Raw genomic sequence first — 16,556 nt, forward strand, 5'->3', positions numbered from 1 at the left:
ATTTATTTTACGCCCATCACATGACCATATTTCAGAATACCCATTTCCAGAGCTCGGGAAACTGACCGAAAATTTGGGTGCAGACATTTCTGGAGTTTGCTTTATAAATAATAAAACAGGAGATTGTCTGGTCAGGTGAGTTCGCAACAACAGGAACAATATCAGGAACATTCAGGCGAGGCGTCTCGTCGGAGCATGCAGGAAATTATGGTGATGAAATTTATAATTAGAAAGTATATTCAGAACATACAAAGACTATTTATTTAATCATAGTCATTGAAATATTTCATATCACAAATTAAATATAGACTCAGTCTAAAATAACTTTGACTCAGTCGTCTGACTCAGTTTACTTTAAAGCAGACTTGGGGCCTAAAGGGGTTCGTAAAATCTCATTGTATTCTCGGTTGGCCTTGACTTCTTTGTCGCAACCTGCTTTGTCTTTTAAATCTGATTTAATCCAACCCATCCAATGGCCTGGGAGAAGCTACAGTGCAAATCCAAAACCGCATTGAATAACACATCGCTTTAACTTTCTAATATTTAGAATTCCTGAGTCAAACTGAGCATTATGTGGAAAACCAGGTTATTTTAACGATGGTTTTTCACAGCACAACAATTCATTAACAGCTGTGGTCTGCCAACAACTGAGCTGTTTAAAACGTCTCCAAAAACTGACCAAATATGCCTGTTTTCACTTATTATATTAAAGTTGTTCACTATAAATAATTATGAACATTGATTTCTCACATTGGTTTGTTCATTTACATTTGAACACCAGTCAATGATGAGTTTCATGAGGAGGTCTGTGTTGATGCACTTGACAAAAGACCGGTAGCCTTATGTGTCTTGTGTATAACTGGAGGAAAACTTTGACCCGAGGCATTTAGGTCATATGTATGCTGTCTGAATGAGGAGTTAAATGGACAAAACCAAACCTTTTTAGTGTCTACAAGCAGGAGAATTGGCCGTAAACAGAAAAGGGTCTAGAAATGGTGTAGAAATAGCTGCAGGGCAGGCTGAATCACACTCTCAAGTTTCCCATGTTTGTGAAGAATGGCCAGTCACGCCCAACTAACAGCAGGCTGGCATGTGAATGTGAATTCACAAAGAAACCTTAAGAGGGTTGACAAGTTGTAGTTTGTCACAAATGTGGTACGGCAGCACACAACCTCAATGAGTTCTACTTCTTATAGACCAGGAAGAAATTGTGGTTTTTTTTGCCACAGTAGAAATCAAGCCACTGAAGTGATCTCTGTGCAATAGGATCCAAAGTCTGGTAGGACAGAAGAAGCACAAACTACTTCAGAAAACTCAATCTAAACCGATTGCTTATTCGCCATTATCAATACAGGGTATGGAACTATATACTTAAAGTGGTCATTTAAAAATAATCTCAACCTTTCTGCAGTTTAACTGCATCTCATAGGCTTCAATTTCACAGATTCATTTACTGACAATGTTACGTCACCTTGGGTCTTACCTGTCCCTTCACGTCGGGAAATCTTTCAGGGCTGCTTGAAAACAAAATAAATTTAAGGAGCTGAAAAAGATGAGAACCTGTCATGTGGACAGCGGATGACCTCTCTCTAAATGTCATGAAAGAAGTCCTGAAGGAGCGGCCCAGTGATTAGACCCTGTCAGCGATGATGCTGAAGGTCTTGGTGGATGCGGACAAGGTGGATGTGTCCGGCCAGGTCTGACATGCAGACAGTGTGAGAAAGTGTGTCGGCATCACACACACGCACGTACACACACACTCACACGCTATGGCCCTGCAGTACAGATTCTTCTCATATCATCCACCTTACCAATACAAACAGGTTTAGAGGTTGCTAGAACAAACACTGTTCAAATAATCACCATCACCAATCACCATTTCCAATAAAAGGATGTGACATTCATTCAGCACCCCTCCTCGGCTGTCTAGCTGACTAGCTAAGGAATGGAGTCCGATAATGTCAACAGACAACTGACTCCACCACAAACCACATTGGCACAGAAAAAGTTCAATCTTGAGAAACCCATCTGGTATGACAGGAATGTGATCACGTGGCAACCCACTGGTTGACTTCACCAATTGGTTTGTGAGCTGCTGTTTTGTAGCCTCGACTTTGGCATTTTGATCAGCGCCATCTTGGTTTTTTGAAACCAGAAGTAACCATATTTGGAGGAGCAGGGGTGGAGCCTGACTCAGAGCTTGAAGACATTACACGCCCACCTACCAGCGACCTGCAACCATTGGTTGGTACTAGCTATCAATCACACCGTATCCACGCCCCAGTGCATGCCATGTTTTATCGTCTATTTTACTCTGAATGGGGCCATGATTTACAAAAATAAACATGATGATGTAATGAGGAAGTGAGAAGTATGGTCACTTTCCCAGACTTCTATAGAAAGTAACTTCTTTTTGCAATCAGTGGAGTCGCCCTCTGCTGGTCATTCGACAAAAAACTGGTTTCATGCACTTCTACATTGGCTTCATTTTCCACACCACAAGTTAATTTGTATATACAGTCTATGCATGTGACCAATGTCATGAGAACGGCAGAGTATCCAGTTCAATTCACAAGCTGATAACAACTGTATAAATCCTAAAAAAAAACATAAAAAAGTTTTATCACACAGCCAGCGTTATCTCCACACTTTGTTTTAGCACCTTGCCAGCACTGGAGACTCATAGTTTATAGACAGTCTGTGATGACAGTGTAACATTAGATACAACATTTATCATCATGATGTCAATCAGTCACATTCAGTCTCGTATATGTCATGTCACTGTTTGGCCCGATGCCCAGGATGCTCGGTCATGCCTACAGTGGGAACACGCTAACTTGGTTGCGAACAACATGATGCTGAGTGCAGTTCACTTAATGACCACCAGGGGCATTATAACAAGAGTTTTCTGTCCCATCTGCAGCAGAGATTGAGGAAGAAAGGTTCACTGTTGCTCGCTGTCATTCAAATGTTGATGGATTATGACAAAAAAGATGGTACAGAGAATAAAAGTGCCAATTTACTACAGCTGAAAACACACAGCCATAATAATGTAACCCGCATTTAGACACACTGAATACATACTACACAGACCTTCACTAATTTGCTATAAAAACAAAAGAACTCTCAAACCATTTAGACACAAAGATAGTTAGGACATAGGAAGACGCTGCATGAAAAGCTCTCAGGTTGTTCAGGGACATAAAAAAAAAAAATCCACAGCCTGCCGTCTATGCAGAAGGATTTATTTTGCTTTATCGCTATGATGTTCAGGTTTCATGACATTTTGCTAGTTTCAGTATAAAGTGTTGTGTGCAGCAACTCCTGTCAGAAAATTTGAAATGCAGTCTGACGAATTTCTTTAAGTTTAATTTCATGACTTCAGTGTTTACTATATTCAGTTTACATCCGGCCTTACATAGTTTCATAGAAGGCACTTGTAGTGAACAGAGCACGCGTTGGTGCATGCAGTGCTTGGCAAGAAGGCTACAGATTTATAGGCAAGTAAAAAAGCTTTTACTTACCCAACATTGGGAAGGCCAACAATTCCTATTTTCAATGAGGTGCCAAATCTTCCAATCAGTGGTGGAGGCGTCGCTGCATCATTTCCTTTTCCCTAATAAAGACAATGTGGAGACGTCTCGCAGTCAGAAGCAACACTTGCCATTACATAATCTACAGTGCATTCTCCTTTTTTCTTGAATGGAGCGCTCCCTTAACTAAACGCACCTTCTTCGGAGCCATTTCTCGCACTTGAGTTTTTAGGTTTTTTTTGCTGACTTTCGACCACAGCTCACCAGCTCGGAGGGGAAAACACACACGCGCTCATTGACAGAAAATGGGCTAAGCTAAGTCCTTAAATGCAACCAGTCGACTGCACTTCAGCTGGCTGGTTCCCTCCCGAGCTCAGAATAGAACATGCAGCCTCTGGAAATGAAAGTCAACACTGTAAGCTGGTGAGCTGACCTGTGCTGCCAAATTTAGCTGTCGATACTATCAATGCAGGTTGATGAGCTGCTGTAAGATTCCGCAGAGGATTTGAAAGGTGGGGGCTTCAAAAGTGGAGGTAATCTTTATCAGAGGCTTTGACAACAGCTGCCTTTCTATTAACATTTGAATCATATGCCTGACAGTCATTTAACTTAAGACATCCAGGACTTGGATCTGTGTGCTGACAGCTCCAAGCAGTTTTCTCACTTCCCCTACGCTTGATATAGAAATGAATCACTAATTCCTGAGCAGTTTATTTCAGGCTGCACTTTAATGTAACAGTATGTTGATTCATTATTTTTTTTGCTGTGGCCTCTGCATGCACGAAACCCTGATCTGGCAAAGTGCAAGTAATAAACTCATGGGAAATAGCAGTGGAGACATTGTTATTAAAGCAAACCAGGAGCAAACAGAAGATAAATACCGTTTTTTAGCATTGTTTGTATATTAAAGTGCACCATCACGACCTAAATATAAGATATCATTGGTAAAAGCATCTTGACAAAATCTTCATACTTGCACTCACTTTTTTAATTCAGCAAGCATCCTCTCCTCAGACAAACAGCTTCAGCACCGGAGAAATAAAGTACAACATCCTTGCACTTTCCTCCAACCCCCTTTTGAGAGAAACAGGTGTAACCACACGAGCACACAAAATTACAACAATTAGTTAAATGTCCTCAAATAAACTTCCCTCAGTAGAAATACAAATTAAAACACACAGGGGCACAACCAAAAACCATCACCCAATCCGGCAGCCTGTCTGGTTTAACATGCAGAAAATGAGCCTCTAATAATCTGGATTTGAGGCGAGTGGGGCTCTGCTTTGTCGGGAGAATTCAAATGAATGGGTCTGAATTAATCATTTATCTTTTGTTGATGGATGCACCCCCACTTAGACTCATCACAATAGGTGCAGAGCGTTTTGTTCGACCATATAAATCATTCCCATTGTTTAAGGTACATTGATCAATCTAATGGCTTGTAATAGGCTCCTAATTGCCACAGAGAAGTGGCTCACGAATGGAGTCCAGAATTACAGATTCGACTCAAAATTCTCACTTGAATGACAAGGCAAGATCATGTTCTCCCCCCCTTTGTCTCAGGTAAACATTTGAAAATGCTCGATTATCGTATTATTCTGGGTTCACGGGACAAATACATTTCCTTACAAAAACATTTATATTTAAAAAGACATGTATAGTGAGTTGTTGCATAAATGTCCAATGCAGCTTTCTTTGTTAGAACTTAAGGGCATCACTATTCCAAGCTGAACTGCTGATTATTAAAATGTAAGACGATGCAAATAATCCTAAAAATATTAACATCTGACATTTTTTTATTTATAAACAGTATATCTCAAATATTAATTTCAAATAAATTAAACTGTGATACTATGTTTTTTTTAAACAAAAGTGTGAACTTAATTGAAGGGTGAATCAATTTTTATTTTTGTAAATGCAGAGAACATACTTTTATTTTTTACCTTGATTTCCATTTAATGCACGAATTAATTTAACTTCTTTAGCGACAATCAACTTTGTTTATCCAGCTCCCACATTTAATACTGTTAACAGCACTCTGCCAAATTGTCATGATTGCAAAGATGATTCCATTTTCCTGGCAGCGCTCAGTGTTTGATGAGAAGGATTCTTTTATTCACCCTTTGCAACAAGGTGGGGTTTTAACGCAAAAAAGGAATGAAGAAAAAAAAAAAGAGTGTTTGACGAAATTGCGCCTGTGTTGACTGGCAGCATTCACACTCCATAATGGGGCATTATTTTCCCGTTTTGAATACTGTAATGCGCATCTTTCGGTCAAGCCTTTCTCTGGAAAATTGCTTTAACTTTTAAAGGGGGTGATGATTCACATCGGAGCAGGTCAATTTTACATTATGCCATTTATCCCGCCGAGCATTTACAACAAGCTATGTGCTGCCTTAGTCCATTGGATGGTGATAATAAAAGACAAAAAAAATATATAGAAGAAGAGTGGCGAGTTTTTAGGGAGAACTGGTGATACACGGCCCCCTCCAAACGATCCACTGTTTAATTAAATGCGTAATAATGTTGGCATTAAATTTTTATTCCCCAGCTACAGGACGGGCATCGTGCCTCCTGTTAAATGGGTTTAATGGAGATGACTGGCGGCCTTACAGCGGGCGCCCCCTGGATACTACAACTTTTTCCGCCTATAAAATACTTGTGTTCTGGGGGAGATCTGCTGTGCGCAGTGATAAAGCGAGCTGTCATTTTTAATTAACCCCTCACCTCCACTGCCCCAACAAGTAAGCAGGGGGGAGAGAGCGAGCACGAGCACGGACGCAAGAGGAATTTTGGCTGGAAGTAAACTATTGTCAATTTCCCTCAATGTAAATCGTTTTTATTCAGACAATGATTAAATAATATAACCGTGGCAAGAGAAGCGACGCCTGTGCTTTCAGGCCTGATTCTGGACATCTTCAATAAACTACTCCATCTGACATTTTTTTTATTCCAATATAAGCACAAGGACTTTTCAATTTTTAAGCTTGAGCATATCACATAAATTGTTTCCCTCCCCACCCGTGCGTAAACTGTGCCATATAGCGCGCAGCAGCATGCACTGACTACAGACGCGTTTTTTTTTTTAATATAAAGTCATCAGCACAAGCAGCGTCTCTCACCTCGTCCAGGATTCTCTGCAATTTAAATGGCAACAGTTTCTCCCGTGACGTGTTGCGCATGATCTGAATATTGAAAAATCTGAAGGGAAACCTGGCGCTGCACGGACGAGGAGACGTGTCGTTGTGCCATAACCCACAAACGCAGTGAAATGAGTGAAACGCTTACCTCGTGGAGAACTCGCGTGTGAACTCAATTCTGCAAAATGAAAAGGAGACATTGAAGCTTCGTGTGGGAGAATACATGAAAAAATAACTGTGTGCATTAAAAAAGAAACATACCAAATCGTGTCTTGTATGACAGTCGGAGCAGAAGCTGCACACAACAGATGATTGACGGCGGGGTTTTTGGTGTTTCTGTCTGCGGTCGAGTCTCTCATTGGCTGACTCCATCCCAGGCCACGGATGCAGCGCTCGGATTGGCTGCGCGTCCTCGCCAGCTGTACTTCAAAGAACACGCTCTCTACAACTAGGTAGTGTCGAGAGCTGCGAGCCAAGAGAGAAACCGTGTGACCCGCGTCGGACACGGTGAGTCTGGAATCACATTGGAGCCGTGTAGCTGCAGCACAGACACCGCGAACACTCTCACCACAGCACAGACCCTGGATATGGCTACGTCTATACTTGGGGTGAGTCCGACTTTGTGATTTGTGCGCTAAAGTTGTGCGTCAAGTTGTTGTGGCCGACATTTCCACAAAGTTTGGAGTTCAGAGTTTCCGCAGCGTCTCTTGTTTCGGGTTGTTATTTATTATTAAAAGTCAACTCTACTGCCTGATCCCTCTGTCGCAGCTGATGAATGAGTTTATTACAATGTTAATCGTATTCAGTGGGTTTTGTTTTGTGTTTTACGCAGCGTAAAACAGATCATTTAATGTGGCCTGACTCGCCTCCTCTCTCTCCAAACACATTTACTGCAGTTTAAATTACACTCTTAAGAATGAAAACTGTTACAATCGAGTTGTTGAAGCTGTGTTTTGTTGTGAATCACTCCCAGCTATGTTGTCGCCTGTTTTTTAAGTCCAACTTTGTCTGTGTTTTCTCCAGGAAGAGCCACGGTTTGGAACTACACCTCTAGCGATGCTGGCGGCAACCTGCAACAAAATCGGCAACACCAGTCCCCTCACAACTCTACCTGACTCCAGCGCGTTCTCAAAAGGTGGATTTCATCCGTGGAAGAGAACCTCCTCCAGCTGCAACTTGGGATCCAGTCTGTCCGGTTTTGCGGTGGCAACGAGCCGCGCGTCAGCAGGACTAACAGCGACCAGTGGCGCCGGTAACAGCGCCTTTTGCTTAGCCTCCACCTCCCCGACCTCGTCCGCGTTTTCCACAGAGTACAGCGGTCTGTTTTCCAACTCCGCGAGCGTCTCGGCGCAAGATTCGGGACAGTCGGCGTTTATCTCCAAAGTCCACACATCAGCAGAGTCTCTGTACCCGCGGGTGGGCATGGCGCACCCGTACGAGTCGTGGTATAAGTCCGGTTTCCACTCGACCATCTCTGGCGATGTAGCCAACGGTGCGTCTTCGTGGTGGGATGTCCACACTAACCCGGGGTCCTGGCTCGATGTGCAAAACCCCGCAGGCACCCTCCAGAGCTCGCTGCACTCCGGGACGCCCCAGGCCATCCACTCCCAGCTGAGTGGCTACAACCCGGACTTCTCCTCGCTGACCCACTCGGCGTTCAGCTCCACGGGGATCAGCCCCTCCGCGTCTCATCTACTGTCCACCAGCCAGCACCTGTTAACGCAGGACGGTTACAAAACAGTCATCCCCACGTACACAGACGCTTCTGCCGCCAACGCCATGATCTCTGGGGGCAGCTCAGGAATAAGCAGCTCCTCCAGGTCGTCCAGGCGGTACTCCGGCAGAGCCACGTGTGACTGTCCGAACTGCCAGGAGGCCGAGCGGCTGGGACCCGCCGGGGCCAGCCTGCGCAGAAAGGGACTCCACAGCTGCCACATCCCCGGCTGCGGTAAAGTGTACGGAAAGACGTCTCACCTCAAGGCGCACTTGAGGTGGCACACCGGCGAGAGGCCTTTTGTCTGCAACTGGCTTTTCTGCGGCAAAAGGTTCACTCGGTCCGATGAGCTCCAGAGACACCTGCGCACCCACACCGGCGAGAAACGGTTCGCGTGCCCGGTGTGCAACAAGCGCTTCATGCGCAGTGACCATTTGAGCAAGCACATCAAAACGCACACGGCGGGTGGAAGCAAAAAGGGCAGCGACAGTGACACCGACACCAGCAACCTGGAGACCCCGAGGTCCGAGTCCCCCGAACTTATTTTGGACGGTGTGAACCCCAGAATCAATGTCAAAGACCCGTCTCCTCACGACGAGCCCTGATGAGGCTGCGCCCCCCCCCCCCCCCAAATTAAAAATAAAACCACATCAAAATCTGCACAGCATTGAAACACGGGTCTTATCTGACAGACAATACAGGAGAAAATGTGTCGAGAGGCGATAACAAAGTCAGAAAAAAATATTCTCCAACAGGCGTAACGAGTAAATTACAGTAAATCCACGTAAAGAAGCCAGTGATTTACTGTCCCGGCCTGTGGAGACATTTTTAGGGACAACTTGAAAATTAAACGGATGTTTGCTGAGGGTGCGCGGAAACCTGTTGAACTTTGGTTGGACAATGTGAGTGACATCTTGTATATTGACGACTAAAACTATCCATGTGTTATTTTCCATGTAAATGTTTGGCTCTGATTGTTTTGTTCGTGTTGGTATATCCTGGAAATCAGGGAGTTTACTTTCGACGCACTTTGTGGATATGTATGTACACAGCTTTCTTTCCAACTTTGGTTAACCATTTTTATTTCTTTGCTAAAAAAATATCTATATATAAATGTTTACCTGTATAAAGTCACACGTATAAGGCTTTCATTTTATCGTAATTAAAACATCTTTAAAAAAGGCTGTAATTGTGTGATGCGGATTTTATATATTTATTTTTGTTTAATTATTTGTTTTAGGGGAAAAAAGAAATAATTGAAAATGTTACTCACATGCTTTTTTTTTCTTAAAATCACCCATAGGCCTATAATACCTTGACTTTCACTATTTATTTCCCCTATGGAATAAATCAATGTTTAATGCCCCGGAAAAGACATTTCATGCCTAAATGAAAATCTTGTTAAATGCTATTAATTATGACTTGGAGCACATCGCAGCCCCATGTGTTTTGTATTTGCGATTAGGGATTCGTGTCTTATCAAATATCTAATTAATCTCCGAGGCATCTTTTGTTCACTTCCACTTTATCGGGGGGTTTCCGAGGGGGTTTGATGACAAAGGTCCCTGAATATTTATTCTAATTGTCCAAATTAACTGCTTTACATTTGCATACCAATCGATGGACCGAGAATAAGGATGCGCCTTTTTTTCTCCCTCTTTGCCAGAAACCACGTAGATGTTACATGGGAACAGTTTTTTTTTTTAACTTCAGGGGGTAAAAAAAGAGAAGAGGGCAAACAGTCACATGCAAATGTTGAATTTGAAATGGTCTCTGCTCAGCGCAGTCAAATGGTGGCTGCATGTTATTTGAATATGAGTGGCCCCGCATTGAAAGGGTTCAAGGATGCTCTCTGACTTCTTTGTGCTCAGCCAGTGCAGCGTCCGACTGTCAGGGAGAAAAGGGCCGGGGAATAATTACAGCCTGAGTCCAGGACCTGGAATATACGTCAGGGGGAAAAAAGCATCTCACCCAGACACCCGCTCCTTTTCTTTTTTTTTTTGAAGAGGATGTTAAATTGACCAGAAGGCAATAGAGGGAAATTATTTCCATTTCCTTTTGTGCAACAGCAGCTTCTAGGAAGCGGCCAGATAGTGAAAACTAACAAATTAGACAATTTGAATTTCATTCAAATACAAGCAGCAGCAACACGCAGGGGAAAATGTGTGAAATTTACACGTTAAAATTATGCTTTTAACTATCGATAGAATTTTTTGTTATATTTTTTTTAGACAAAGTATAAGCCAAGTGTTGTTTTTTTTAATTTTATTTGTCAGAAAAAAAATCAAATGTGGAGACTGAACATGTCAAATAAATTATACAAATTTAGGCTGAAAAAATGTGAATTGCAAAAATAATAATTTTCTTAAATTTAACATAATACATTATCCCCCAAAAATATAAAACACTTGTTTGCATTAATAAAAACTTTGGTCCGTATATTTTGTATTTAGGCGCTGCACTGAAGTTACACTAGTTTTGTTTAACGCCCGCAAAACCTCAGAGACACATTGCACAACTTAAAAAAACCCACTTGATTCTGTGTTATTCTAGGACACGGTCGGAATTTTTTTGATATATTATAAAAATTATTTATCATGCGCAAAATTGTATAATTTACTATCAGGCATCCAGAGCATTTAAAACTTAACAAATCAACAGATTAATCCTCAATCTTCCCTCTTCCGTCAAATCTATGACGCAGACAGTCGTTTCACCCGCGACAAATACAGCCATTAAAATGAGAGGATTACACATTTAATCACAAAATAAAAAAGTGTTCAGACGTTTTTACAGTGTCGATAATTCCCCCCCAAAAAAGACAATGAAATGAGGATTAAAAACTGCAGCAACAGAAATAGTCCCTCTCGTGGCCAACTGACCATGAAAACGAGTCCAACATTTTCCCATCAACAGATCACGGCTGCAAATTGCTTCCAATGCTAATCAATTCATTTAGACCCTTTCATATGGCGCGAGACAACACAGCGCGCAATGAGCTGCATCCACATATTTACTGTCAACTGCTTCCCTCTACTGGAGGAAAACGAGACTCGTGCACAATATCTGCAATTGGAATTTTAATAGAGTGACTGTTTGATAATCTGAAAAACTACTTTTACATTACATCTCAATACTACTGAAGTGATAAAAAAAAAATTCTTTCACATTATATGTTCATTGTTATTGTTTTGGGGAAAAGAAAAGTCATAGAAAAACAACAGTCAGCGCTTTCTTTTATCTCGGTCTTGGCTCCTCTCTTTTCTCTCCCTGCTCCCACTTCGACTCCTTCCTCTGCCCCCCCTTTCTCTACCTCCTTCCCTGCTCCTGCTCCTCCCATCTGCTGTTCTGCCTCTCCTTCCATCTGTGCCACTTCTGTTCCTCTCTCCATCTCCGCTGCGACGCCTGTCTGTACCCCTCTCCTCCCTGCCTCTGTCGCGGCTCCGACTTTCCTCCAAACCAGACTTGGAGCTGCCGGGCCTCTGCCTGTCCCTGCTGGTGCGCCTCTGTCTCTCTTGACCTCCCTCCGACTTGATCTTGTTTTCCGGGCTGCGATCTCGACTCCTACTCCTTCCCTTCTCTGTTCGCGTTTGTCTGTAATTTTGCGGCTCCTCTTCAGGCCTCGTCTGTCCGGCGTGAGGGCTCCGTGACCTGCTCCTGTGAGAGGAGGAGGCCTTCCTCTGACTCTTGACTTGTTGCTCGCTCTTGGAGCTCTTATCCCGACAGGAATCTTTTTTCTTGTTCTTCTTTCGCTTTTGGCTCTTCAACTTGCTATGGTCGTCTGAATCTGAGCCACTATCACTGCTGCTGCTGCTGCTGGAGGAGTCACTGCTACTTTCATGCTTTTTCTTTTGTTTTCTTTTGCTTTTCTTCTTCTGCTTTTTGCTCTTCTTTTTCTTTTTCTTCTCATCCAGACGATCAAGTTTTCTGTAAAATAATAACAAAACAAAAAAATCTTCATTTCCCAACAAGGCAGCTGACAGATGTAAAATAAATTTGATAAATCAAGGACATGTAAGCTAAATAAACCCAAATGGAAAGCACATGTGATACCACATTATTATTAATATTTAAAATAACCTGATATTTACTTTGTACACAGTAAAACAAATACGTTTTTCTATGAAGGACAACATCGTGGTATTCTGGTAATTCATCAGATCGTTTAAGGGAATTCTTTTCAGGTTAAATTATAAACATCAAGCTAAACAAAATGCTCAAACTGTCTTAAAATGCAGTATAATGTTGTTTTAATTATCCTGCAGTTTAATTAATTTAAGCATTAATATTAGAATATGAGTAAACTGTGCTTTATTTTTACCTGAGGAGCTTCTGTTTTTCCTTGGACGATAATGACTTTAGAAATTCCACCTCAGGATCATCCTCTTCATCACTGGCAACATATTCCTATAAATAAATAAAGCACATTGAAGTTTATACCGAAATTTTAAAAAGAATGCTCACAAAAGGCAAATCTGAGCAACAAAAAATGATAAAATTTGAATGATCTCATCTGTATTCTGTCATCTAGTCATTATTGTTGGTCTTAACAGAATCATACATCTATATAGAGAGCTATAGATATGCTTAGTCCTTTCTGTCTGAAGGGTAGCGAATGTGTGTTTTCCTATATTCTCCTATGTGTGCAAAGACGGGAGCGTGAGACAGACAATTACCTGTGATGGATCACAAAACGTAGAATTCCTATCAAGGACACATTTTTTCAGGGCAAACCCACTGTTTCGCATCTCCGCCATTAACTCTGAGGGGTGCATCGACGGACCTGTTAGCACAAATCACAGCCTCAGAGTCCCATTGATGTCAAACCCATACCAACCACTATCTCCACAGTGGGAATTTCAGGGGCGGCTTTGTTAACAGAATGGGACATCAAATCAACTCACTGCACTTCCGGCTGAGCAAATCATACAATATCATTCCCTGCCAAAGCAGCAGTTAGGGGGAATCAGAATACACAACAATTACACTTTTTCTCCCCGCACAGGAGGGGGACCATTACAGTACTCCACCATCAACAGCATGCACTGACTGGACTCTCCCTCGGGAAAACGTTATTACTTCACTACTCCACTCGCTGATTGCGGAAGTCAGAATCAGCTGTAGAATGGAGCTGAAACCTGGGAGCAGAACGTACAGGTGGTGCACAAGCTGCAATGTCTAGTGCCACAAATATCAAGCCGCACAGACATTCTGGATCTCTGCTCTTTTCTACACACATTACAATTATTCTACTGTTGTTAAATTGCATAAATAACAACAAAGGTAGTTTATACATATCCAAAAATGTATAAATACATATTGTAAACCCAATTTCAGGAGGTAAAATGTACACATCAATTCAACACAATGATTATTTATTCATCAAATATTTATGCGTTAATATTTGCATGTGCTTCTCTGCTGATGTTTATTCTAGCTAATTACTTGTTTTTAGTTCAGTACTATAAATTGTTGATGTCTTCATTAAATGATCACACTTTAAACAAGGGAGCAGCAGGGCAACATGTTTAAAATGACCTTTCACTCAATTATTGTGTGTACTCTACCTGCTGCCTCCTCTGTGGCCACAGAGGTGGCGCTGATACCAGACAGTCCATACAGAGGACACTCTCTGTCCGTGTTCACGTGGCCCCATTTGTGACATTTGATGCACCTCACGTTGCGCACCTGTGAGGTCAACAACAACAACAGACATTACATGCAATTGTCTCAATACTTGAGATGCATGCATGATAATTAAATAAAGAAAAAAAATAAGCTACACATATTGATAGGAACACCAAAAAGAAAAATACTTTAGACTTTAAACTTATGACAAGCTCTAGTTTTACTTTGGAAAATGTGCAGTGTGTAATCATTCAAATACAATGTATGTTGTAAAAAAGTGGATCATGACCATTTAAATTTTCCGATCCCTCAGTGATACAAACCACTTTATACATATGCACAGGTTATGCCTGTGTGAGAATAACATTTACTGATTATTTCAGAGGGAAAAAAAGAAGGAAGGAAAATACAATAATCTTGTTAGAGACATATTATATTTCATTCAGTTTCTTATTCCATTAATCAAGACCTCCTTAAATTTAACCACAGGTTGTAAATCACTGATGTACATTTTCTTGAAGTAAATACAAATCACCACGCACCTGGATTCCAAACGGCTGATCTCTAATATTCATGTCATCCTTTGCATATCTACGAAAGAAAAATAAGGATAAAAATAGGGCAAATCCTGCCAGAGCACTGGACAACATGCCCAGAAATTGTCATTGTGTATAAAGTCAACCACTCACTTCTCTCGAGGAGCGCCCTTCTGCCACTCAAATTTATACTCTTCTTCTCCGTCCTGACAAATAAACACATTTCATGATAAACGATTAATATAATGTATAGATGTTTAAAGTGTGTTTAATCTCAGAACGTATATAGATTGTGGGTTTAATATTTTCTCTTCTTTACCTCTTTCGTTTCCTCTTGAGGACAGAAGATGGATATGAAAAGAAGAACACACATTAAACTGTTAATATCAAAATCAAATGTATAGGACAGAATATAATATTTAGACGGGACCCCAGATGCTCAGGTCAAATGTGTATTTACCTTTGGACGCTCCAGGTGGAGCTTCATACATGAAATTGAGGCCATTTTTAACACGATCATCACCCATCAACACCCTAGAGGTTAGACAATAACATTACAAACAATAACAAACACAATAGCATTTTCAACATGTGAATTTGGGGGGAGGTCTCCGGTAAAAGTCCACAGGATTTCTCCTCAGCAGTTTAGCCAAATTAGTGAGTTAATGTCTAAAACATCTTTTCTATTTATTAAATAAAACATTCATTATGCATATATCAATGCACAAAAAAAACGTATTATTTAAAGTAAATGTGATGGTAAGAGAGCACATTGTTAGGTACATCAGGTACAAGTTATCATGCTGTATATTGGTCTGACCTGTTGTTGTAGGTGTCCTGCTCTTTCAGGTACGCCGACATAAGATCTTCTTGCTTTTTCTTGTCGAAAGTCAGTTTCTGCTCTGCTATCCATACCTGTGAGATCAAAATGAAGGGGAGGATTATATCACATATTCTCCATGCGTTTCAAACATTTGGGTCAGCTTACTTACTTGATACACAAATTAAATTGTACATTAAATCCCAGTAAGACTTGGGCAGCAGGTTGTATAGCAGAACAATATAAAGTCATTTAATAATGCTATCAGAAGTGTATTGATTAATTGCATCCTATTATGGTATATGATTTGTCTTATTTAATAATAAACACAGTGTATTTAATAGGGACAAGAGAGGTTAGCCTTTGTTATTAGTGGTGAAGCAAACATAAGCTAACAGTAACAGTAGCATTAGCTTCCTTCCATTACGTCGGCACATAAATCCTTGAAATGGTTTGTCTTCACTGAGTTTTCATACAGAACATGATGCCTCAAGACGGAGATCAACATTTTCTATCAAGTAACTGTGTAGTCGTTGCTAGAAACCTGGGCTAGCACGAGTAGCCACAGCTTGTTAGCTCGTCGGCTAACCTGCTGCTTTAGAACTTCGATCTGTAGGCTAACTGTGGGCTAACTGTAGCTAACTGTAGTTAACAGCAGCTAACTGTAGCTAACAGCAGCTAACTGTAGCTAACGTTACCTAACTGTGGCTAGCGCTCACCTTCTTGATATTTGACTTCGACGCAGGGTGGAAATCTTTCTTGCACATGAAATTGGCAAACGACTTCCCCATGGCTGAAGGGAGATGGTCGCAGACTGCGAATCAAAGCCTGTAACGTTATCTGAAGAACAACGTGGAGTTAACTTGAGCTAACAGACGTTAGCGCAGCTTCCACCGCTTGTAAACAAACAGGTCCGCGTGAAGTCAGTTCTACGTTGGTTATTACAGACAGGAAGAGCCGCTGAGTCAATGAAGCAAATTAAAATGTTAACTGCATTTATTATAGAAACTTAATTTAATATGCATGAATACAAAAAGCATTATATCGCAGTAATCACAGATCTACACATGGGGAAAATATATATATTAATAAAACACTGCATGTTTTTATTTTGTGCATGAAGATAAAGAGGAATAAATGTGCTTCATTTGACATATCTAATACATTTCTATAATACAAATTACA

The 16,556-nt window shown here is 41.2% G+C and overlaps 3 protein-coding genes across 3 annotated transcripts in view; 1 reads left to right on the forward strand and 2 right to left on the reverse strand.

Moving 5' to 3' along the window:
* The window catches only part of LOC117754893 (obg-like ATPase 1), a 41,331-nt gene extending 37,453 nt beyond the window's left edge, over positions 1 to 3,878 (reverse strand). The window contains exons 1-2 of the mRNA XM_034574236.1: positions 3,730 to 3,878; positions 3,525 to 3,616 (exon numbers count right to left, since the gene is read on the reverse strand). Coding sequence (XP_034430127.1) covers positions 3,525 to 3,616; positions 3,730 to 3,744 — 107 coding nt within the window. The 5' untranslated portion in view covers positions 3,745 to 3,878. The remainder of the gene's footprint in view (positions 1 to 3,524; positions 3,617 to 3,729) is intronic.
* Positions 3,879 to 7,128: 3,250 nt separating this feature from the next.
* Positions 7,129 to 9,010, forward strand: sp9 (sp9 transcription factor). Its single transcript, XM_034574235.1, has 2 exons — positions 7,129 to 7,281; positions 7,697 to 9,010. The coding sequence occupies exons 1-2, from the start codon at positions 7,261 to 7,263 to the stop codon at positions 8,990 to 8,992; spliced, it is 1,317 nt and encodes a 438-aa protein (XP_034430126.1). The 5' UTR covers positions 7,129 to 7,260; the 3' UTR covers positions 8,993 to 9,010.
* Positions 9,011 to 11,130: 2,120 nt separating this feature from the next.
* Positions 11,131 to 16,316, reverse strand: cir1 (corepressor interacting with RBPJ, CIR1). Its single transcript, XM_034574234.1, has 10 exons — positions 16,091 to 16,316; positions 15,372 to 15,466; positions 15,012 to 15,085; positions 14,871 to 14,884; positions 14,705 to 14,757; positions 14,558 to 14,606; positions 13,955 to 14,075; positions 13,064 to 13,170; positions 12,709 to 12,794; positions 11,131 to 12,314 (listed from the first exon to the last, which is right to left on the reverse strand). The coding sequence occupies exons 1-10, from the start codon at positions 16,160 to 16,162 to the stop codon at positions 11,612 to 11,614; spliced, it is 1,374 nt and encodes a 457-aa protein (XP_034430125.1). The 5' UTR covers positions 16,163 to 16,316; the 3' UTR covers positions 11,131 to 11,611.
* Positions 16,317 to 16,556: the final 240 nt, after the last annotated feature.

This window comes from Hippoglossus hippoglossus, chromosome 21 (genome assembly GCF_009819705.1).
Source record: "Hippoglossus hippoglossus isolate fHipHip1 chromosome 21, fHipHip1.pri, whole genome shotgun sequence".
Lineage (NCBI taxonomy): Eukaryota > Metazoa > Chordata > Actinopteri > Pleuronectiformes > Pleuronectidae > Hippoglossus > Hippoglossus hippoglossus.

Bases quoted from the DNA above. Each gene is read 5' to 3' on its own strand.
- sp9 (XM_034574235.1), top strand. From the start codon at position 7,261: ATGGCTACGTCTATACTTGGG. The intron at 7,282-7,696 runs GTGAGTCCGACT...TGTTTTCTCCAG, and splicing joins TGGCTACGTCTATACTTGGG to GAAGAGCCACGGTTTGGAAC.
- cir1 (XM_034574234.1), bottom strand. From the start codon at position 16,162: ATGGGGAAGTCGTTTGCCAATTTCATGTGCAAGAAAGATTTCCACCCT. The intron at 15,467-16,090 runs GTGAGCGCTAGC...TTGATCTCACAG, and splicing joins CGAAGTCAAATATCAAGAAG to GTATGGATAGCAGAGCAGAA. The intron at 12,315-12,708 runs GTAAAAATAAAG...ATTATTTTACAG, and splicing joins GAAAAACAGAAGCTCCTCAG to AAAACTTGATCGTCTGGATG.